Here is a 24,955-nt window from a genome sequence, read left to right as displayed (position 1 = left end):
CCTTCCTCAGATAAGGAGACCAAAATTGTACACAATACTCCAGATGTGGTCTCACCAAGGCCCTGTATAACTGCAGTAAGATCAGTAAGTCATCTTGGAATTGCTCTAGCTACAGATTCAGATGCCCAATGCTGCAAGTAGGTGACATTTTGTATGCTTTGTCACCACCTAGTGGAATTCCTGTGCTATGACAACTTTGTTTTTTTAAAAAGCGTTAAACTTGATGGCACCATTAAAATAGTGACAAAGAGTTAAAATTATGCTGTGTGATGTTAGTGATCAAACATGAAATTCCTTTATCCATTAGTTTAATCAAGGCATTAACCAGTTTATTTTAGCAGCATTATCTTTGTTATAGTAACACACAGAGAAGTTTCATTCAAATGTATTAACACATTTGTTACTGATATCTTGCAGCACAATTTCAAACCCTAAATATCCTAAATTGGCCCATAATTTTCTTTTCATGACAGATATAACAGAGAAGCAGATAGGAATAAACTAGGGAGGAAAATAGAACAGACCTTTCTTCTGTTATTAACTAATGCTTCCAGATTTCTTCCCTTGCTTAAAAGTGTTAATGAACATAAGGCCAAAAAAAGTTTGTCTGTTTGCAAACAGAGAGTTTTCCTCAGTTTGGGCTAATAAAGGAAACTTAGCTGTTTACTCACATCAGACGTGTAAGTATTGCAGAGGACGGGCAAAATAGTCTCTGCAAAGCACTGTGAAAGTGAGTCTTTACAGTTTGGGAGACCTCTGCTGAATGGTGTCTGCTGGGCTCTGCAATTGTATACCATAATAAGACATATTTACAGCAATGCAATTTGCTTTTCTGAACAAGTTGTGCTTCAATTGTGTCTGTGGCCTGCATTACTGAGGTCACCACTGCATTTGCCACCTGGTACAGCCCCCAACTCGATGATAATTTGCAGTGCATGCACTGTCCTTCCACCGAAGGACCTGTGTATGTTATCAATTGCCGGTTCGAAACATTGCTGAATATCCCTCGGCAACTCTGGAGGGACATCAAGGAATTTAACATTCAACAATTTTGATAAAATATTGACCTTTTTTTAAGAATGCAACAAGCACAATTATTATGGCAGAAATGATGGTAATAATTCTCCCTCTTCAGCACTGTACGAAAAAGCCCATCTCCAGAAATGATAGTGGGAATGGAAATGAATCCATCCACAGGTACCACTCCTATGTTTACCTGCTATGTCACTAGATGGTGCTATTGCCTCGTTTTGAGGACAAATGCAGTTTCTATAATTCTGAGGAGTCGCACAGGATGTTCCGATTAGGCCAGGGGTGGCCAAGGCAAACCTTTCAACGCTGAAGAGCCAGAAAAAGAACCTGCAAACTGGCATAGCCACGAGTGTTAAATATAAGTTAGCGAGGCTCCATCGATGCCCAGAATTTGCAGTGTGCTGCGTTTTGCAGTGAAGAAAAACCACAGGGGTCTTCTATAGAGGAGGAAGAGGAGTTCTTGAAGGGACATGAAAGGCAAATGCAACTGTACATCATCTATTATGGCTGCACCTATCCTTACCCCAGAAGCTATGCCATCTCCTGCAGGCATACGTGTAAACAGTTTGTAGCACAGGGATGGCTTTTTCTGTAGGCCACAGTAAGGTTATGACTGCATTTATCTTTTATACCGTTGTATCCTTCCAAGCCACCACTGGTAATATCTGCCAAATCAGCCAGCTATTCACTGCTGCATTAAGCAAGGGTTCATCGCTGTCCCTGTGGAAATGAGCCATCAGCTGGACAGGACACAGAGCTTCACTGGGTGGCAGGGTTCCTGAGAGTGCAGAGCATTGTAGATGGCACCCATGCAGTGTACAAACTGTTGAACCTGGCTGCCACAGACAAGGTGCACTGATGTCCTCTGGCGAGAGTGCCCTTGGGTGCCAAACTGGGCAAACCTCCCTGCACCCATCTCATGTACAGCACTTTCACTTAGTCAGCCTTCAAACAGGAGCTCGGGTGCTGTGCCTCCCCATTGGATATCCTTTCATTTCATTTTCACCTGGCTCTTCAACCCAAGGCCCTACCTGCAAAAGCCTTGGCAAAGACTGGCAAATATTGCAAATCCCATTTTGAGCCTTTTATAAAAGTTTGAACAATATTTGTCCCCATACACAGCCACTTACCGTGAAGTGGACACAACCTTTAAATTTGAGCTGCTAGCTGGATGTTCCACCTTCCCCATTAAGCTAGCTGCCTGAGGCTGGGAGCTTATGCTAACTATTCAGATGACCTGACCATGCAGTCAGCTCAGTGTGCTGCGGGCAAGCTTGGGCTTGGCAGCCAGACATTCCTGTCACTGATTTTTCTGGGAGGACTGAATCGGGGATATGGTACACAGGTATGCTTGGTAATGTTCTCACTTCAACAACAGATACACCATACAAGAAATTTGGAAACTCAAATCCATCAATTCCTCCAGTTTCTTCTTGCCCCTCCCTTCCTCCAGCGCACTATTCTGCTTCTTCCTATCCTTTCTCTTCCCCTCCTTGTTCCCCCTCCCCCATCTCACCTTTCTTCTGTCTTTGTCTCTTTCCCCCCCCAACACTCTTGCTTGCTCTTTCACATGTACCCCTTCTCTTGCGCTTTTGGACTCTACTTCTTGTACATGCTCTTTCTTCCTGTCTCTTATTCTCTCTCCATTTGCACTCTTTCTCGTGCTCCTTTGCTCTCACATTTTTCTCTTTTCTTGCCTTTTTACTGTCTCTCTTCCTCACAGTTTTTTCTGTCCGTTTCCTGTGCTCTCTACCTTCTCTCGTGCTACTCTGTTTTCCGCTTTGTTGTTCTCTTTGCTTGCTTTCTCTTTTGCATTCTACTCTCTTTCTCATCCTTTTTTTCTCTTTTGCTATTACGTACACGACTATTTTCTTTCTCTCTCCCCCTTCCCCCCCCCCCCCCCCCACTGAATATGTCTCACCCCTCCAATTCTTATTTCTCCCTCTTTTCCATAAGCCCAACTGACCTCTCCTCAGTTCTTTTTTAAAAAAACAAACTGTTTCACTAACTCACTACTTGCTGACTTGTCTAATTTTTTACTCTATGTACTTTAGCCCTTGACAAACTTCTGAAGTAAATATTTACTTATAAGGGAATGTTAATGTTGTGCAACAAGATTTCTGGGATTAATGCCTAACTTGCTCAGTGCCCAGCCAAATCCTATTCTGGTTGCTAGGTTCAGATGCCAGACATGCAAAATCTCTCAAATCATCCCTGAAATGAGCATATAAATAACATCATATATATAACATTGAACTGGCACCCACAGAAAATCCGAGAGTAGTGGTAGGCCAAGTGGGGTCTCGTAAGCTGCAATCAGCTCCTGTGGTTGAAGTGTCTCTCGAGTGTTTTTTCTTAAATTTGTTCCCAGGATGTGGGCAGCACTGGCAAGGCGACATTTATTGGCCATCCCGAGTTGCCTTGAGAAAGTGGTGGTGGGCCGCCTTCTTGAACACTGCAGTCCTTGTGGTGATGCTGCTCCCACAATGGTGTTAGGGAGGGGATTTCAGGATATTGACCCAGCGACTATGAAGGAATGACAATATATGTCCAAGTCGGGGTGGTGTGTGATTTGGAGGTGATTGTGTTCCCGCAACATTGCTGCTTTTGTCCTTCTCAGTAGACGAGGTCACGGGAGGGAGATGCTGTTGAAATCCATGCCTTTGTTACCTCTAGATTCGACTATTCCAATGCTTCCCTAGCCGGCTTTCCGCTTTCCACTGTACGTAAACTTGAGCTCATCCAAACTCTGCTGCCCGTATCCTAACTCACACCAAGTCCCGTTCCCCCATCACCCCCCTCCGTGCTCTTTGACCTACATTGGCTCCCGGTCCAGGAACACCTCAATTTTAAAATTCTCATCCTTGTTTTCAAATCCCTCCATGGCCTCGCCCCTCCCTATCTCTGTAACCTCCTCCAGCCCCACAACCCTCCGAGATCTCTGCGCTCCTCCAATTCTGGCCTCTTGTGCATCCCCGATTTTCACTGCTCCACCCTTGGCGGCTGCCTAGGCCCTAAGCTCTGGAATTCCCTCCCTAAACTTCTCCGATTCTCTATCCCTAAAACCTATTTGATCAAGCTTTTGGTCACCTGTCCTAATGTCTCTTTATCTGGCTCGGTGTCAATTTTTGTCTGATAATCGCTCCTGTGAAGCACCTTGGGATGTTTTACTATGTTTAAGGCGCTATATAAATGTATGTTGTTGTTGGTGTGTTGCCGCAGTGCATCCTGTAGATCAGGGGTGTCAAACGTACAGCCTGAGGGCCTGTTTCAGCCTGCACTATAGTATCACCTGGCCCATGGTGTGCTGTGCTTAAGGTTGCTCTATGTCCTGGAATGGACACGAATCTCCCGGCCGCTGCTTTTCACTGCCCAAGAGAACTGTGCCTTTTAAACTTTGCCCCACTGCAGCCTCCCCCACCCATGCCACCTTTTATGTCCCACTCCTCAATATTTCCCTCCCCCCAATTCCTATGGCCACCCATCGCCACTCCCCAGCCTAACTTGTCCCCTGCTACCATCCCAGACTCAAATTCCCCCTTGAACGAGCCCATGGCAACCTCTGTGCCTCCCAATTCATTCTCTGATGGACACACTGTGGCACCCCATCGTTGCTTCCTTTTTTTTATTTGTTCATGGGATGTGGGTGTCGCTGGCGAGGCCAGCATTTATTGCCCATTCCTAATTGCCCTTGAGAAGGTGGTGGTGAGCCGCCTTCTTGAACCGCTGCAGTCCATGTGGTGAAGGTTCTCCCACAGTGCTGTTAGGAAGGGAGTTCCAGGATTCTGACCCAGCGACGATGAAGGAACTGCGATATATTTCCAAGTCGGGATGGTGTGTGACTTGGAGGGGAACGTGCAGGTGGTGTTGTTCCCATGTGCCTGCTGCTCTTGTCCTTCTAGGTGGTAGAGGTCGCGGGTTTGGGAGGTGCTGTCGAAGAAGCCTTGACGAGCCTTCCTTAAGAGCAGCAACCCTAAACTGCCCCATCTTCCTCTCTTATCGACCATCTATTAGCTACTTACTAAATGCCTGGCCACCACTTAACACCAACCTGCCTCATCTAGTTAATGAAAAGTTAGGTGAGACAACTAGGTGTTATGTGGCAGCAGCTATTACTGGAATGAGCTAAGTTTTTTAAATAGATGAAAATGCACATTTTTTCGAAGCCACAGCCACCACTTTAGTACTGCTTTTATACAGCGTTTTAAAAATATTTATTATACTGAGACATCCCCAAATCCTGGACAAACTACATTCTCACACCACACAATTTGGTTGGGATTGCTGCAGAAATTGGCCTTTCATCGAAACAATCTTTACTGGATTTGAAACCAGATCCCAGTGCAAACCCACTGCACCACCATCTGAAAATAATCTCGCTGAAGTGAGCATTCTTAATGTGTAAACCTAGACAGTGAGAGTTGGTGACCAATTCAACCTGTGGCACCATCAGGCAACTTGCCCCAACTGCTGCTGTCGCTGACATTAGCGAGTTCGGCACAGACTGAAGATTGGTCTGATGACTCTGTATCACACTGGCCACTCTACTGACCAACTGAGGCATCCGGGGGCGGTGGGGGGGAGTCTGGGGTCGAGTTTCTTTTAGGTGCTATGTAGGCTGTGGCTTTTGCAAGAGCTTTGGATTTCCAATGCCACAGCTTTTCCCAGGGCTTCTGCAGTCAGAGGGCTGGGCTTTTCCAAAGGCTTGGCTTTTTGGAGGACTTGTCTCAGCCATGCTACTTTGTGGAAGTGTCAAGACTAGGTTAGGTGCTTCCTCTCAGCAAGAGCTATCCAAATTTAAAATTACTTTTGCAGTTAAATGAGGAAAACATCACCACTTTGATTTTTTTCAAAATTCACTCCTACATTTTCTCAACCATTTTTTGTAATAAAACAATTGTGTGGCATCAATGGCTCAGTGGGTAAATGCACTACGTCATATAGTAGGAACGTAGGAACAGGAGTAGGCCATTCAGCCCCTCGTGCCTGCTCCGCCATTTGATAAGATCATGGCTGATCTGTGATCTAACTCCATATACCTGCCTTTGGCCCATATCCCTTTGATTGCCAAAAAGCTATCTATCTCACATTTAAATTTAGCAATTGAGCTAGTATCAATTGCCGTTTGCGGAAGAGAGTTCCAAACTTCTACCACCCTTTGTGTGTCGAAATGTTTTCTAATCTCACTCCTGAAAGGTCTGGCTCTAATTTTTAGACTGTGCCCCTTACTCCTAAAATCCCCAACCAGCGGAAATAGTTTCTCTCTATCCACCCTATCTGTTCCCCTTAATATCTTATAAACTTCGATCAGATCACCCCTTAACCTTCTAAACTCTAGAGAATACAACCCCAATTTGTGTAATTTGAGCCATAAAGGCGAGCGTCAGTCTCTGATCTGTGCTGAGTCAGTTGATTTCAGTCAGGGCATTGGTGGCAGTTAGACTTCAAACTTCTTTGGTTATGGAAAAGAAAAAATCAGCCAGGATTCCCACTCCTGATTACTCTCAAATGGCTCTTGCTGGAAAATGAATGGGTGGATATTACATAGCAACACGATCAAGCTCAACGTGGATATCCCCCCACCCCGTGATGAAAATAGCCTGCCGACACTCACCGGGGTCACAGATGACGACTAGCTGCTTCAAAGGGGTACTGAGGGCTGCCAGCATCTGTGGAACCACAACTTAGCAATCTTCAGCAGCAAAAATTTAAGTGGGAGCTGTTAGCGAAGGGTTCATCAAATGGGACTGCTATTGATTTCTCTTTATATTCATTTCTTTATGTTAACTGAGTCCAGTAACTTTTCAATTGGAACCCATCTCATTAGCAGTTTGATTATCCCTTTGATATGGACAGATCCTGTAACTAGACCTTGGGGGGGCTTGTAGGTGGGTGCAGGTGGCTACGTAGGCAGAATGGCATCTTGTAGATTGTTCGTCTTTTAACTTCACAGGTACACAGCATATGACATTTTTGTGATGGTTAGGTGTCTGTAAAGTTGCAGGTGGTTGTACTGATAAATGAACGCCACCCTGGAAGGTGACATGTCAAAAGGAACATGGTGTAGTGTGCAGAAAAACTAACACCCACACAGGAGTGTTAGAAGGCCTTTGATAGTTCATGAATTTCTATAACTGTCTTCAGCCTAAGGATTTGATTGACCGATCAATCAGGATGTGTAAAACTGAAGTTATTGACTGGGACATGCAAGGAACATTAGATAATGCTAAAACATGACAAGATTGGAAAAAACAATATAAATGAGTAGTTGCTGGGAGAGAGACCTCAGAATTGGATGAGGCCTGATCAGCCGATAACTTCGCTGTTAACGTGCATGGATTCTCTGATAAACTCGCAAGGTTTTGCCGTAAGTGTATATTTAATTATTGTCAGTAATAGTTATTATCTTATGCTTAATAAATCTGTGAATATCTACCTATAATGCTGTCAACCCTATTATTTTAAGGAATAACTTATAAGCAGGAACATCCATCCTCTAACAAGCGTTGGTTTGTTTAGGAGTTACGGTTTTGATAGTGTTGCTAAAGTTAATATAGAAATCATAGATAGTGTGCAATTTGAGATCATCGGGAGATGACGACAAACCATAAGAAGGTGAGAACATGAATGGTCCTTCAATAGTAGAAAAGTGTAAAGAATATTGAAAGAGCAGAAAAGAAGTTGTTATTCAACAGTAGGCCAAGCCTTTAAATTATGAGAAGTACCAGAATAAGGAATCCGCTGGCAAGCTGGAAGAGAAGGTGGTTGAGAAATCACTGAGGATGTGGACCAGAGGAGGAACCAGTGTAGAAAACTGAACTGTGAGGCTAAACTACCACTTGACTAAGCAGGTGGTAAGATCTTATTTTATGAGTCTATTAGATGTGGGCAAAATACATTTACATGTTAATTACCTTCTGATACAATTTTTAAAAAAATAAGTAGCACAATACTGAAACTATAATTATGAATCTGATACTCCGTTATATTGAGCTGAACTAAACTATTGCGGTGCTGTAATTATTACATTGATTGTGACCTTGCTTGAAGCAATTAGATAATAGTAAATTGTTTTGAAAACACCATTGTTTCAGTGCAATCCTTGATAAGTCAAAGGTGGACCAGTGCTAAATAGGGCCTCAAACGATGACAGTTCTGTATTCCTTTTAGCAGAAAGCAGTTTGATCTTTTTAATGAGTTGGATTTCTGTTGGATGATTCAAAGTGAGATAAACGCAGCATCCATACCAAACCATAAACAAATGTCAATTCTGATTCCTCTGTCCTAGCGTTCGCAAATAGTTGAAATACCTACTCTAATAGTTCTCTTTTTAAAAAAACAAGTGGAGAAGACTACAAATGTAATGAGTGCCTTGTTCTTTTGGGCAATTAGTGTTCATCTCTGATCTAATTGAATAGATTTTAAATCTGATCGACATTCAGGTTTAATTCCTTTGGGGTGTGATTGTTTGTATATTACTGAAAGCCAATGGGATTTATCTTACTGAGGTGATTTCTTCCTGAAATGTGATAGGAATCTTTGGAAGACGGTGGGATTTTATTCAGATGATTATGTAATTATTTTTCGTTGGCAGCATAATGGCTGATTAATATTGAATGCCTTCCTGATTTATTCATGAATAATTGAATTATGTGCTTATTCCAGGAATCACTGTGATCTATCGATGATTATGTAAATTTGTTGATTTCTTCCCCAGCAGTTATCATCAGGAAACAGAACTATCATACTTTATCATCCTGTCAGAATGCAGTACTCGTGTTCTGTGCTACCAGGAAATATATTGGGTATTATGTGGTTGGCAATATAACTCAGGTTACCAACTCATAGATCAGACATTAATTTAGACCCTAGCTCCTCAAACTGTCTCAGCAAAACCTCATTCTTAGTTCCACCTATGTCATTGGTTCCTACATGGACCACGACAACTGAATCCTCCCCCTCGTACACCAAGCTCTTCTCCAGCCGAGAGGGGATATCCATAACCCTGGCACAAGGCAGGCAACACAGCCTTCAGGACTCTCGGTCGCGGCTGCAGAGAACAGTATCTATCCTCCTGACTATACTATCCCCTACCACATTCCTTTTTACTCCCCTCACTTGAATGGCCTCCTGTACCACGGTGCCGTGATGAGTTTTCCCATCCTCCCTGCCACCTTTGTTCTCATCCATACAGGTAGCCAGTACCTCGTACCTGTTGGACAAGGTCAAAGGCTCCTCCATCGCTGCATCCTGGGTCCCCATACCTGCCTGACTTGCAGTCACATCCTCCTGTCTCTGATCAGTGAACAAAGCTAAACCACTACCTAACCTAAGGCGTGTGACTGCCTCCTGGATCAAAGTGTCCAGCTAACTGGTCCAGGTAAATGGATATTTACAAAATGAGGATCGTAATTCATGCTGGAAATAATAGGGGATTGGGAGCACTTTACATTGAAAATAATTCCACATCACCAATGGACCCTGTTTAATAAATTCATATCAGAGAGTAATATTTGGTAAGCAGCACAACACTTAAAATTAGAGAAGAATTCTCAAAGGGGTACAGGAACAGAGAGTGCACAAATCGTTGAAGGTGGCAGGGCAGGTTGAGAAAGCATACGGGATCCTGGGCTTTATAAACTTCACCTGACGAAGGAGCAAAGCTCCGAAAGCTTGTGATTTCAAATAAAGCTGTTGGACTATAACCTGGTGCTGTGCGACTCCTTACATTTATAAATAGAGGCGTAGAGTACAAAACCAAGGAGGTTATGATGAACTTTTATAAAACACTGGTTCGGCCACAACTGGAGTATTGTGTCCAGTTCTGGGCACCACACTTTAGGAAGGATGTGAAGGCCTTAGAGAGGGTGCAGAAGAGATTTACTAGAATGATTTCAGGGATGAGGGACTTCAGTTACATGGATAGACTGGAGAAGCTGAGGTTGTTCTCCTTAGAGCAGAGACGGTTGAGAGGAGATTTGATAGAGGTGTACAAAATCACGAAGGGTCTAGACAGAGTAGATAGAGAGAAACTGTTCCCATTGGCGGAAGAGTCATGAACCAGAGGACATAGATTTAAGGTGATTGGCAAAAGAACCAAAGGTGACATGAGGAAAAACTTTTTTACGCAGCGAGTGGTTAGGATCTGGAATGCACTGCCTGAGGGGGTGGTGAAACGAAAAAATTTGCAGGGCTACAGGGATAGGGCAGGGGAGTTGGACTAGCTGGATTGCTCTTGCAAAGAGCTGGCATGAACTCGACGGGCCGAATGGCCTCGTTCTGTGCTGTAACCATTCTACGATTCTATGATAGAGCAGAGAAGGTTAAGGGGAGACTGAATAGAGGTATTCAAAATGATGAGGGGTTTTGATAGAGCAAGTGGGGAAAAACTGTTTTTTCTGGCAAGTGTGTCGGTAACCAGAGGTCACAGATTTTAAATAATTGGCAAAAGAGGGTAAATTCGGAGAAATTTTTTCACACAGAGAGTTGTTAAGATCTGGAACGCACTTCTTGAAAGGGTGTGGGAGCAGGTTCTATCGGAACTTTCAAAAGGCAACTGGACACGTACTTGAAGAGGACTAATTTGTAGGGTTATGGGGAAAGGGCAGGGGAGTGGAACTAAATTGGATAGCTCTTTCAAAGAGCCGGCACAGGCACGCTGGGCCGAATGGCCTCCTTCTGTGCTGTAAGATTCTATAAGAAAGGCCTTCTTGGCGGCTTTGTGATGTTTGATAACTCCTTTTAAATGTGGGCTGGATAATCTGGTTCGGAGTGGGATTGAAGGATATTAGGTTGAATATTTGATTGAAATGATCAAATATGAAAATCGTGCGTTGGCCGGGGGGAGCGGCAACGGTCTGTGGCGATGGATGTGTATTCTGCAATCTTGCTTGATTAACTTTGAGAGTGTATTTGTACACAAATTTCCCTGCACATGATACAGTAGATTTAAAAAGGCACACTGGTCAGCTGATCTAAATGACTGGTGATTAAAATTAATTGACAAAGTATCACTGCACTGATACTTGTAGCAACAATTAATGGTGCACAGTCAAAAGACAAGTTGCATACAAGGCATGGAGCTCTTGGGATCCAGCTTCTCATTTGACTCCGTACCCGATGATGTGGCAGCTGATCAAACTCCATTTGAAAGGCGCAGTTATGCGTGTTAGATTCAACTCGGAGAAGTTGGCTTTCTCGAGGTTTGTCCACGTGTCCCTGGTCAGATAGCATCCATCCCCAAAGTAACGCCATGCTGGCTGGATCACATGTTGAAAGAAGTGCAGCCAGGTTGTTTCGTTAGCAACCACGTGCTCCATGAAGAAAAACGCACCACCCTGCAGAAACAAAAAGGTGAACTTTGTGAACTACCTGAAGAAACCAAGCTGAACAGTAAGGGGAATCAATCTGATTAGTAAATGGATCTCTCATGGCATTGTTTGGTAAGTCGGATATCACGCTGTTCTATAAGGATAGGAATGTTGCACCATGTAATGCAGAATGTATAAGATTATTCTGCTAAAATGGAGCTGTGCACCTTTCAGGCTATAAAGGCTAATTGTTAAGTGAACAGATGTTCAGGTTATTCAGTTTAATTGTTTAGTTAAGCAACTTGCAGATTATAATCTGTCAGTTTCAGGCTGCAGTTGAGAAATACCCAGCATTTTACAACATTTTGTCCCATAACAAAGGGTGACATCTGCAGTGTGATGTCTGGAGAGTGATGACGCTGTGCCTACATACAGTTTTTAAGTACATTACGAGAGAACCTACCTTGTTCAGAGTAAGCCAGAGGATGTATTATTTTGCAAGGAAACAAACATTATACCACATAACACACACTGTATTATTCTTGCTGTAAAAGTGTAGGTGTGTGCCTTTAAGACTGCAAGCCGTAATTGCTTTGCATTCTTGATATCAATGTTCAGGTCAGTTAAAAGTAGACTGGTTTCAAGTTGGGGGGGGGGGGGGGGTGGGGGAGGAAGAAAGGTGGAAAATTCCAATTGTCCAGCTCTATGCTCAGCTGGAAGCAGGTACGTTTGCTGAGAAGAGGCTTGTCAATTTAAAAAGCATTTCTCCCTCTCCCTGCACAGTCATTTACATCCTTCTGAAACGTCTATTTGATTTTCACCAATCTTAATAGACACATTTTGCAATGTTTTACTACATATAAAGCTGGTGACTGATTGATTATTTTGAAAGTTAGCTAACCTTCCATTTTAATTTAACTGCAGCCTAAAGGGTATGTGTGGTTTTTTTTTTAATTGCTGTTTTACATTGCATTCTCAACAACAGTGACAGCTGGCTTTAGTATATCACCTTCCTAAATAATTTAATATACATTAGTGCTGGCTAAAATCAATCCCAGATGCACAGCAGTGATGTAAGGCCTCAAACAGCTGTGTGTCTGTGATGGGAAGTGAGTGGGGAATTTCATAGTTGAAATTCCTAACAAGAGATTTCAGATAAGATACTGATCATACCAAACTGCTCTGGAAACCTCGGCAAAAGTAAAGTATGCGTCTGGTTGTCGTGGATGGTTTTTTTTCTTTTGAAAATGATTTTGTGTAACAAAATCCATTTACATAGTGGACCCCTCGAGAGCTGTTGACGCGTCGTTGACTAGGCCGAGTGACAATTATAAAATGTAATGGATCCAGCAAAATGCACTTTACAGAAACTGATGTGAGGAAATAAGCAAAACATTTTTTTAATAGAGCATTTTATTCATTTTCTCCAATTCTCAACTCTAGCTCAGTTGGCCTTGAGTCAGAAGATTCTGGGTGCAAACCCCATTCCAGGATTTGAGCACATGATCTAGGCTGACATTTCAGGTGGAGGTGCTGCCCTTCAGGTGATATATGTCTGCCTGCTAAGCCCGTTCAGGTGGATATTAAAGATCCCATGGCACTATTGAACGAAGGAGCAATGAGTTCTTCTGGTATCTTGGCCAATATTCCTCCCTGAACCAATACCACCTAAAAACAGATTAACTGTTCATTCATCTCATTCCTGTTTGTGAAATCATGCTGTGCACAAAATGGCTGCTTAATTTGCATAACAGTTGTCACTACATTTCAATGTAATTCATTGTACATGAAGTACTTTGAGACATTTCTTATAAAGATAGGATACAGCTCTGTGTAAATACAATCCTTCCTTCCCTCCAATCTGGTCAAGTGGCAGACTTCTGCTCTGATTCTAGGGGGTAAATTTTAACCCTGAAGAACAGGTGGGTTCAGGGCAGGGGGGTGAGGGGGCAGTAAAATGTTTTTTTTAAAAGGTTTGGAGCGGGAATCCCAGCTCCAACCCGCCGATTTCTGGGTTTCCCCAGACACGCAGTGCGCGTTTCAGAAACCCAGAAGTCCAATGACATATAAAAGGGGCAATTAAGGTATTTGAAGTAGTTACGGGAATTAAATTATAGTGTATTGAGGCAGACAAACGATATTAAATCTACCTGAACGTGTCTCCCGTGGCCTCTGAAACACGCCATGGTAACGGAGGCGAGTTGCAGCCGGCAGCCACTTGGACCTTGAAACCAGTGACTGACACGTGAAGAAAAGGTGAGTTTTTGCAGCAGGGCAATCAGTTCCCTCAGACAAACCTCTGGCTGGGAGTTCGTGTTTAGACGGAGGTTTCTTTGGACATATTCAGCAGTACATCTGAGGAGGAGGCACATCACCATTCGCGGCAGACACCGTGTGCAGATCTGGGAGTTGTAGCTCCACAAGAAGGACATGCGCCACAAGGACCTGCAGAAGAGCAGAGAGGGGACCAACGGAGGGGCAGAGGTTGCAGGAAGCACTGCCCTTGTGAGAGGGTCTGCAGGCAGAGGCTGAGCTTCCTGGATCTCTGAGGAGCAGTGTCTACGCAGGCTCAGACTGAGTCACCAGGTGGTCGCAGACATCTGCAGGCTCCTTCATGCAGAGCTGCTCCCGGCTGGACCTGGTGGCCACGCATTGCCCGTCACAGTTAAAGTCACCACTGCCCTCAAATTCTTCGCCTCTGGATCCTTCCAGGGCACCACTGGTGACATCACCAAGATCTCTCAGTCGTCTGCACATAAGTGTATACGACAGGTCACGGATAGCTTGTTTGCCAGGGCATCCGACTAAGTCAACTTCCCCATCGACGACATCAGCCAGACTGAGAGGGCAGTGGGTTTCCGCTCTCTGACTGGCTTCCCATGGGTACAGGGTGCAATTGATTGCACATAAGTAGCAATCAGAGGACCTGCACATGAGCCAGGACTGTTTATCAACAGAAAGGGACATCACTCCATCAATGCACAGCTGGTGTGCGACCACTGGAAGAGGTTTCTGTAGGTGTGTACCAAATTCCCTGGCAGCTGCCATGATTCTTTCATTCGATGCGAATCCAACATCCCGGCCCTCTTCCACACACAAGACAGACTTGAGGGCTGGCTCCTTGGAGACAAGGGATACCCCCTGCAGACGTGGCTCATAACACCTCTGAGAAACCCCACCAGCAAGGCACAGCAGTGGTACAACGATAGTCACATGACCACCAGGTCTGTCACTGAACAAGCAATAGGAATGCTCAAGATGCAGGTACCTGGATCGAGGGGGAGCCCTTCAGTACTCACCGGCGAGAGTGTGTAGAATAAGAGTCGTGTTGCGTCCTGCACAACATCGCTCAACAGAGGGGGTTACCAGTGGATGAGGCCCCATGCGCTCATGAAGCAGCCACACCTGCCATCAACATTGAAGATGAGGAGGAGGACGATGGGCGAACCTTCGGCAGAGCAGTGTCTCACCTGGCTGGCTGCTCGTGATGCCAGGGAGTCACTCAGATTCTCATAGGGAGATCTGCAAGGTGAAGATAGTGACGTACTCAGACCACCTGTAATGACCACCACAAGTGTCCCCCCCACCAGGTTGCACAGCAGTCCTACAACCACACATACACCCATTGTGAACGCACCCAATGGGTGGCATCAAGTCTCGCCGTTCATGATTAAGCACATGAAAGGGCACTTTCACCAAAGGGACTCAAGAACGGGCAAGACGTGACAGTGGTGGTGAGAATCATAACATTTAATGTGAATTTAACAAAAACCAAATATAAATGAAACACATGACATTCTGGCAGACACCCTTGTGCATACCTTTGGTGATTACAAAACCTTCTACTTCCTCTTCCTATTGCTTCTACGTGGTGCATCCCCTGTGGCTGCAGCGGAGGTAGTGGCAGGTTGCTCAGACTCATGCCCTGACTGCTCAGATGCTTTCAGCCTACACCCTCTGGGTTTTGGAGCCCATGAGGGCCCCTCCAAAGGCTACTCCACCTGCACCTGTGCAGGGTCAGACTCGGCCACCTGGAGAGGAGGCAGCATTACGGGTACTGGTTGAGGGGGGAGGAGGCACCAGGTAAGACGTGGGAGCGCTTTGAGTGACATCCCCATTTCCATGTCCCCTTTCGCCATCATCCCTCTCCTGGGCCAGGGCCACATCCCTCCTAACACCCTGCTGGACAACAGTTTGGAGGACATGTGTGAAGCCTTGTAAAGCCAGTTCCAAAGTATCTGCCTGCCTGTTTAAGGCGGCAGAATGTTGTTCAGCCTGAATCCGCACGGCCATTGCCAGGGCCTGAATGGACTCATTTGTGAGCCATGCATGAAGCACGATGGAGGCTGTCATTCCCTCCATCACAGACATTCCCCCACTTACCTGCACCACCGGTCCACTAATGCTGGAGGTGGACTCCTCCGTCCTCTCCGTCCTCTCCGCTAATGTGGAGACTGAACATGGCAAGTCTTCCAGTACGTCGCAAAGGTGCGTCTGTACCTCTATCATTCTCCTTCTCAGGAAAGGCCCCCAGGGTTCAGCATCTGTCCAAGCTCTGCTCAGCTTGGCAGAGGAGTGCGCCCACCCCACCGCTTCCCCCGCCACCAGTGTCTGCTCGTGCTCACTTGTGTGTGGTGACTCACCGGGTGACAACCCAACTACCTCTCTAATAGGACCCACCGAGGTGTGAGTATCTGCGCTGGTGCATGGCCCGTTAAGATATGACAGTTCACCCTCAGAGTCAGGGAGCTCCTCTGAGGAATTGCCCTCGCCCACATCCTCACTCCTTGTCGGCCCTGGAGGAGAACACACAGCAATATTAAGATTCATCGCAGAAGTAATGTTGCGATGGGCGTACTGAGGTGTGCAACAGGCCAATCATTGATCACATCAATTCATGTTGTGTGTGAGGGATTTTAAAGTTCTGTCACCAGACGTTTGCGAGGCGCCAGTCTCTGCATCCCCAACGGACAGGCACTCCACCGTTCGGCTAATTTCCAGGGCCTCCTCCTCTGCCTCTGTAAGGGCCATGATTTGTGGAGGCCCCCCCCCCTCCAATCCTCGCCCTCTCGTGTGCATTTTGCACTCTCTTCTACAAGGGGAGAAAGTACAGATGTGTGAGTGAGTGAGGGTGATGGGGTCACCCGATGGATGCATTGCTCTGGGTCAGGCTGACAGTGAATGAGATACATCAGAGGGTGAGTATCAGACAGACTGATCACATTGCATCAGGATTGGGGTGAGTGGGAGTGGTGGGTTCACAAATGGGGAAGTGAAGAAGTGCACAGAAGTGAAGGTAACTTGACACTGAGCCTTAAGTGGGTTTGAGGAGCAATGTGATGGAGTAGACTTCACAGGGCAGTGAGAGGGGGGCGGGAGGGTAATGTTTACCACAGAATGCAGGTGAATCAGTAACTGTACTCACTTTTCCTGACCTGGTTAGGTCATTAAATCATTTCCTGCACTGCAGCCAAGACCGGGGCACCACACTCCTGCTGCTGACCTGTACTGCCACCTCCAGCCACGTCTTCTTGGTGGCAGAACCAGGTTTGTTCCTCCTGTCAGGTGAGTATAACAGCTCCCCGCCCCCCCCTCCCCCGCTTCTCACAGTTGCCAGTAGCATCTCCAGGGAGGCATCCGAGAACCCTGGTGCTGCCTTTCCTCTATGACGTTCCATTCTGCTTCTTACTCCTTCAAAATGCATTGTTGGAGTGGCCCTTTAAATGGCGGGCTTTAAATGCGGGTGCGCAGTACGCCCGCTGCGCAGCTTGAGGACATGAAACCCGGAAGTTGAGTTAAGTGGCTTCTATTGAGTCGCGACCGCTCGGGAACACGCACAAAAATTTTTTTTTACAGGTTTCCCACCCGCTTATTGATCGCCCACCCCCCACCACCCCTGCTGAGATCCCGCCTCATTGTTAAAAATTAGGCCTAGGTCTCTGCTAATTCCGCACACTAGAGGATACAGGAGAGTAACCTGGAGTGACACTCCAATTCCCCCTCCCTCCAGGGACCAGACTGGATGGGAGGAGGGAAAAAATCCAAGTGATGGTACTCTGTGGCATGTCTCAAGATGCCAGCTGCTACTACAGAAACCATGCAAAAGCATTTTACACTGAATGTGTTTGCTGCGTTAAATTGATTCCTTTCCATTTTAATCTTTCAATTAAGGGGAAAGTAAACTCTGGATAAACAATATAATTCCTTCACCATCAATTTTGTTTCTCTGCTCCCGAAGGCATTAACTTTCACTGTAGTATGGTTCCATTGGCAGCCATCCAGTTCATCCTCCGAAAGGCCATGCTTCTTATGCGTGCTAGAAACGACGAGTGGCAGCACCTTATTTGACTGTGGGGGTGGGAAGACAGGGACATCACAGATGAGCCTGATCTCGTCTTTGCCATATATCCACGTGCAGCACTTGCTAATGGGATGTACTGGATTATGACTGAGGAGGAAGAACCTGGTTGAAATCAGTAAGTTCAACACAAACCAACAATCTAGCTTGGGATCTTGATCTATATTACTCAGTATGTGAAGGAGGCAAGTAGGCTCGCACGTGGAAAATGGCAATACTGACCAACTAATGATTAGCCTCCCTGGAGGGGTTAATGGAGTTGAGTTGGCTCCAAGATAAACACGCCTGGCAACGAGAGATGAGAACCGAGGTAACCTTCTGTGGCTGTAATTCTATGTTTGAGCCAAGCAGGTCCCCACGGTGTATCAGGGCACAGTCAATGATTAAGCCAGACAGGCTGGTCACTAATAGACCTGTCACCGGAGGCTGGAATTTTTCCCACTCAGCTCCACGTAATCTTGCAAGCGAATACCCTAACAAGTAGAGTGGTACTGGCTGTAAGTTCACCAATCCTCTGTCAGTAAACTGCACAGTTTTAGATGACTAAACTCCTGCAGTATCCCTGTAGACTCGAGGAGAGGAATTGGACTTGTGCCCAAAACGGCCGGTATCTCGACAGAGCGATTGCTCTGCACGACAGTCCGTGCCGGCCCGAGGCCAGAGCCAAATTCGGGCCTCAGTTGAATAGAGGCGGCGAGCTGTGCCTCGATGCAGCTCACCGGTTGGGGCCTGGTGAATTCCGGCCAGCTCCAACGCCGAATCGGCCCACGGGGCGGTTGCGGGGGCGTGGGCGTCGGTAGCGGCCCACAGATGAGAACAGAGGTAACCTTCTGTGGCTGTAATTCTATTTAAAAAGTTATATTTTTGTGGAGCCAGGAGGAGCAATCCTGCTTCTTCAGGCTCCACAACAATACAACTTTAAAAAAGGTTTGCGTCCATTTTTGAGGTCCCTTTAAGGACCACCGGTTAGGCAGTTCAAGACCTGGTACAACTAGGCAGAGCTTGCATGGCGCACTCCACCCATTGGCACCTGAATTTTGCTTCAGGGTCCTAGAACCGGCAGGGAAAAGCAGCCTGTTTCAAGCAGGAGGGCTGCTCACCCATTTACAGGCCCACCGGAATATGGCGTCGGGCAGGCCTTGGGCATCAATGGAGGGGCTGAGGTGCCCCTCTCTTCCCTGTGATAGGTAAAATGTACACTTTTTATTATACACTGATAGAGAGAGCTCCTGCAACATTCCTCATGGCGAATGAGAGGTTACATTGTTGTGAAATGGGGAAGGGAGTGTTGCGGTGTAGAAATGGGCCAGGGGTGCAAATAGCCACTGAAGGATTTGAAAAGGAGCTTGCTGGAGATCTCAGAGATCGTGAAGTAAGTGCTTTTAATTGATTCCTGGAATATAAATTTTCCTTGCCCACTGGAAGATAGATAAATAAGTATCATAGTTGTGTCACTATTTGCATGTATTATATGGAAAACAGCTCTTTACTGTGTTTCAACAATTGTTTTGAGTTCATTATAAACAAAAGGAAGTTCTGTAATCATTTAGAATAGATTATAAATATAAATATTCTTTGAAATTTTGTAAGGATTCATTTGTCAAATATGTAATGTGCTGTTGAATACAGTCAACTAATTTTTAAAAGAAAAATATCAGGAAAAAGCTGGAGTTGCTGCTTTACCTTGTCTTTGACAAAGTCCCCACAGCAATTGAAAATTCTTTAATTGACACCTGATCTGGATTGCGTGTAACCCCAAACGGACCATACCTCTCCCAGTTTAAAAATGACAAAGTAAGCCTGGGTTCTCACCTGCAGCTAATCTCTGACTTCACTGAGTCTTTACTTAAGAGCAATTAGACTTGTGGTTATGAAGGGAAACAGCTTCACCTTAGCGACAGAATAAAACATTGTGCAGTACATGACCTCACAAAACAGGACATCACCCAAGCCAAGGGAGATTTTCAAGTCCATATAAAAATTGTTGTGCTTTGTGCATTTTGCCCATTGCATTTTACAACAACTTGTATTTATAAAGTCGAGCAAAACGTCCCAAAGCGCTCCATAGGAGCGATTATCAAACAAAATTTGACACCGAGCCACATAAGGAGATATTAGGACAGATGACCAAAAGCTTGGTCAAAGAGGTAGGTTTTAAGAAGTGTCTTAAAGAGGAGCGAGAGGTAGAGAGTCGGAGATGTGTAGGGAGGGAATTCCAGAGCTTAGGGCCTAGGCAGCTGAAGGCACGGCCGCCAATGGTGGAGCGGTGAAAACTGGATCTCACATTTTTATATGTTAGTAGATCACGTGCAGTTTTCTAAGGACAGAGTGTAATACCATTTAACATACAGTGTATTATTCTGCTGCTACGGCGAAGCTATGACCCTTTAAAGCCACAAAGCCTAATTATTAAGTAATGCGGCAGGAATTAGGAGTGAAACCCATAGGATTGTTGAACCTCAAATTTCTTTCACTATTCAAAGATTTTTTATAAACATAAGACTGTTCTGTGCTTAAGGTGCTGATCCTAAAAGCCTAGGGTCAGTAAACAAACAAATAGCAGAGGTAATGAAGTTTAACAGCAGCAACTTTGACCATTTGACCTTGGAAACATTTTCGAATTGATGAAAGTAATTTCTGCCTTACAACTGTTGACAGTAGGACGTTCCTGTCAAAGTATTTTCAGCATCGCTGCTGACCTAGACTATCAACTGTGAGAGGTATTTAATTGAAGGAAGTTTACAGATTGGAAACTGGTTTTAGGCTGCAGATCAAAAGCATCCAACATTAAGTGAGTGCCTTTTTTAAGATTGTTTTGCACCATTAAGTAAATGGAGGCACTGAGTTTAGTTTGTTTTTTTGGGGTTGGAAACATGCAGATTGGCATGTACTTGTTGGTTTCAGGCTGTAGCGCAGAAGTACAGTGACATTTTAAGATTGTTTTGCATCCATAACACAGTGTGAGATCTGTAGTGTGAAGTCTCCATGCAGTGATTACCATTTTAATGTTTTACTGGCTGTTCTCCTGTGGCATTGTTCGCAGTAAATCAGATTATATGGTGCTGTCTAATTATGGGAGTCACCAGAGATTATACATGCTCACCAAGTCACCCAGTCAGCAGGTGACACTTTATAAAGAAAAACTATGTGCACAATGCCTGTGTTATCTATTTCACTGGTGGTTAGGGATTCTTCTCATCACACTGGCATTTTGGCAGATTTTCCATGAAAAGGGTTTGAAATTCAAACTGGGAGCACTTGCTTATCCCTACAAAGAACGATACAGTCCTGGAGCTGCTCCAGAAATTGTGTATTATACCCATTTATGCTCAGACCTGTAATTGAATCACTGCTCTGTGCACTCTAAAGCACCTCCTCTTGTATTGTTAAACCAGCCCAGTTATACTGTGCAAAGTTTCATGAAAAGGAATGAAGTTGCTGCCCCTCTTACTTGCCTCGTGCACTTTCCACCCAATATTTCTGCTATCAGTCACCTGAACTATCACTTCTGCTCACACTGAATGAAATTTATCTTAAAGAAAAAGACTTGCATTTATATAGCACCTTTCACGATCTCAGGATGCTTTACAGCCAATGAAGTACTTTTGAAATGTAGTCACTATTGCAATATAGGAAACACGGCAACCAATTTACGCACAGCAAGATCCCACAAACAGCAATTCTAAAATGGTAAAAAGTTAAAAACAGTGGATGTCCAAAGGGACCTAGGGGTACAGGTACATAGATCATTGAAGTGTCATGAACAGGTGCAGAAAATAATCAATAAAGCTAATGGAATGCTGGCCTTTATATCTAGAGGACTAGAGTACAAGGGGGCAGAAGTTATGCTGCAGTTATACAAAACCCAGGTTAGACCGCACCTGGAGTACTGTGAGCAGTTCTGGGCACCGCACCTTCGGAAGGATATATTGGCCTTGGAGGGAGGGCAGCGTAGGTTTACTAGAATGATACCCGCACTTCAAGGGTTAAATTACGAGGAGAGATTACACAAATTGGGGTTGTATTCTCTAGAGTTTCAAAGTTTATAAGATTAATATAAACAGATAGGGTGGATAGAGAGAAACTATTTCCGCTGGTTGGGGATTTTAGGAGTAGGGGGCACAGAGTCTAAAAATTAGAGCCAGACCTTTCAGGAGTGAGATTAGAAAACATTTCTACACACAAAGGGTGGTAGAAGTTTGGAACTCTCTTCCGCAAACGGCAATTGATACTAGCTCAATTGCTAAATTTTAATCTGAGATAGATAGCTTTTTGGCAACCAAAGGTATTAAGGGATATGGGCCAAAGGCAGGTATATGGAGTTAGATCACAGATCAGCCATGATCTTATCAAATGGTGGAGCAGGCACGAGGGGCTGAATGGCCTACTCCTGTTCCTATGTTCCTATAATGTGATAATGACCAGATAATCTGTTTTAGTGATGTTGGTCGAGGGATGAATATTGGCCAGGTAAATCTTAAATAGATATTGGGTAGATTTTCATCTTGCCGCCAGGTGTCAAACTGGCATTGATTTCAAAGGAAATTAAAATAGAGTGGTTTTGATTAGCTGATCAGCAATCCCAGTTTTACGCTCGTAAATCTACCCCATTCTCTATGTGCAACTACATACCTATTCACAAAGGACCTTGTTGTTCGAGTTAAATCGTGGAATAGAGTGGCAACCTAGCTGTGCGACGGCAAAATTACCGTGAAGCATGGTGAGAGTATTTCAGAAGGTGCGGAGTGCCAAGATTTTATGCTGCTGCAAGTTCAACAACTGAGTCTGCCAAAGGTTGTACTATCAATAGCCAATGTACTTAGTAAATTCAAAATAAGCAAAAGCTAAATAGGTTCGGATAAAAAGAAAAACAGAAAATCTGAAATAAAAACAGAAAATGATTGAAATATACAGCACGGCCAATTAGCCTGAGAGAAAGATTTACATTTGGGGGTTGATCTCAAACGGGCTCCAAATATGTAAACTGGATAGTTCACATTTAAATCGACTCACTATTTGGCTTCCATCTGCTGCTGTAAAAAAAGTATAAGTGAGGGGTGTGCCATACTTACATAAAAGTGCACTTCAGGTGATTGCTTGTGAGCAATTGCACACCAAATGACACAAGAGCAGTCGAGAACTAGAAAAGGTTGTACTATCAATAGCCAATGTACTTAATAAATTCAAAAATAAGCAAAAGCTAAATAGGTTTGGCTTGGAATTATGTTTTTTTTTACATTGAACTGTGTGGATCTTTAAATTTAATGAAATAAAGTATATTTTGAAATTTTTTAAAAGAGGGCTGAAAGGTCAGGCGCTGCTCATTTATTTCAAAAGAAAGTCAGGTTAGAAAAGAAATCCCCTCAGGATTTTTTAAAACTTGCATCCAACTGCGCCTTGATCGCTCCCAATGTTTTTGACTGCAGGCTGATAATTCCAAACATGATCACACTTTGGGGGGGGGGGAAATGTTTACTCAATGTATTTTTCATGAATTTAAATGTCAGGACTTTCTGGAAATGTGATACATTCTGTGCATTTGAAGTTTAAAAATCATTTTCCAGTGTTCATACCATACAGGGAGGAGGGCAGTGTAAATCTTACCGGTCTCAGCACTCGGGTAACCTCATTCAGCACCAAATCGATGTCCCTCACGGTGCACAAGACCAAGGTGCAAACCACAACATCTACCGAGCCAGTCGCCACTTGGCTCAGATCTTCGCCACTGGCCACAATAAACTTCTCCACCTTCACATGCTCGTTCTCGGCTCTGCTTTTTTCCAAAAAGTGCTCGAAATTGGGATTCGGATCGATGCAGATGACTTTGCAGCCCCGGGGGTAATACTGAAAGTTTGCACCTGACCCGCAGCCCATTTCCAAGATGGTGAGTCCCGAAGAGCCGGCGAAGTCCGGCAGTTTGGAGAAGAGTTCCTTCTTCACTTTGCCCATCTTGTCGTTGATAACGGCCGTGATTCGGAACATGAGATAGGGGAAAAACCTTTTATACAAAGGATCCCATACCCCGACGAATTGCAAAATGCTCACTGGAAGAACAAAGATCTCCATCATGAACTGCAGCAGCAACCGAACGAGCGCCATCTTTAGGGAAGTAAGACTGGGGGAGGTGTGTTCCCCCGACTCGCCGCTGGGTGGAGAACAAGTACACGGAGCCAGGGCGGTGGGTCAGAGGGGCTGAAAGGTCAGGCGCTGCTCATTTATTTCAAAAGAAAGTCAGGTTAGAAAAGAAATCCCCTCAGGATTCGATAATAGGGTTGTCAAAGAATTGTTCAGGAAAAAAACTAAGCAGGTATATGCATCTGGAAATATACACAAGTTTATTTTTTTCAGTAGTTTGTCAACCTTTTCTATATATAGGCAATATAAACTAGAGGGCACAATTCTAAAAGGGGTACAGGAACAGAGAGATCTGGGGGTATATGTGCACAAATTGTTGAAGGTGGCAGGGCAGGTTGAGAAAGTGGTTAAAAAAGTATACACAATCCTGGGCTTCATAAATAGAGGCATAGAGTACAAAAGCAAGGAGGTTATGATGAGCCTTTATAAAACACTGGTTCGGCCACAACTGGAGTATTGTGTCCAGTTCTGGGCACCACACTTTAGGAAGGATGTGAAGGCCTTAGAGAGGGTGCTAAATTTAAATCTGAGATAGATAGCTTTTTCTTGGCTCCACAAAAATACCGAGGCCCGCTACTGGCCTGTGCTTGCCCTATCCCAGCCTGACCTGTCTGCCGGCTCAGCATTGGAGCTGGCCAATTTCCTGCCCATTTGGCACCCGCTCCTCACCATCTACATTCAAACAAGGCCAGAAACTGAAAGTGATTCAGGCCTTCCGGCGCTGGCATCAGGCAGGCAGTGTGACTGCCCTGCCGACTTCGTGCCTGTTTTGGCGAAAGTTCAAACATCCCCTCCCACCTCATGCAGCAGCACATCCACTTTGCCAACCATCAAATAGGGGTTGGGGGAAGCACTACTTGCCCACAGTCTCTATTTCATGCCTCCTTGTTCAGTTTCCTGTCTTTTTTGCTCTCGGCCATCAATTCTTCCTACCCCCTCCCCATACAGCTTCCGACCCCATATTCTCTCCATCACAAAGAACTCCTACTTCCACCTCCATAACATTGCCCATTTTTTGCCGAAATTCTCATGTCTTGTCACCTCCAGACTCAACTGTTCTGATGCTCTCCCAGTTGTCTTCCCAACCTCCACTGTCTAAAGTTCAGCTCATCTAAAACTT

At 44.8% G+C, this 24,955-nt stretch overlaps 1 protein-coding gene and 1 long non-coding RNA gene across 3 annotated transcripts in view; one reads left to right on the top strand and one right to left on the bottom strand.

The window, feature by feature from the left end:
* Positions 1–2,303: 2,303 nt before the first annotated feature.
* The window catches only part of LOC137307258 (uncharacterized), a 29,830-nt gene continuing 7,178 nt past the window's right edge, over positions 2,304–24,955 (top strand). Inside the window, exon 1 of one of the 2 annotated variants that reach the window (XR_010959090.1) lies at positions 2,304–2,377. This is a non-coding gene — a long non-coding RNA (uncharacterized lncRNA). Of the gene's footprint in view, positions 2,378–20,417; positions 20,492–24,955 lie in introns of those variants that run through there. The other variant, XR_010959091.1, reaches the window with a different exon arrangement.
* Positions 7,393–23,824, bottom strand: tmt1a.1 (thiol methyltransferase 1A, tandem duplicate 1). Its single transcript, XM_067976689.1, has 2 exons — positions 23,305–23,824; positions 7,393–11,369 (listed from the first exon to the last, which is right to left on the bottom strand). The coding sequence occupies exons 1-2, from the start codon at positions 23,797–23,799 to the stop codon at positions 11,133–11,135; spliced, it is 732 nt and encodes a 243-aa protein (XP_067832790.1). The 5' UTR covers positions 23,800–23,824; the 3' UTR covers positions 7,393–11,132.

Source organism: Heptranchias perlo, chromosome X (genome assembly GCF_035084215.1).
Source record: "Heptranchias perlo isolate sHepPer1 chromosome X, sHepPer1.hap1, whole genome shotgun sequence".
NCBI classification, from domain to species: domain Eukaryota; kingdom Metazoa; phylum Chordata; class Chondrichthyes; order Hexanchiformes; family Hexanchidae; genus Heptranchias; species Heptranchias perlo.
Note: the sequence above shows the minus strand (reverse complement) of the source record. Positions and strands in the feature narration are given on the sequence as shown.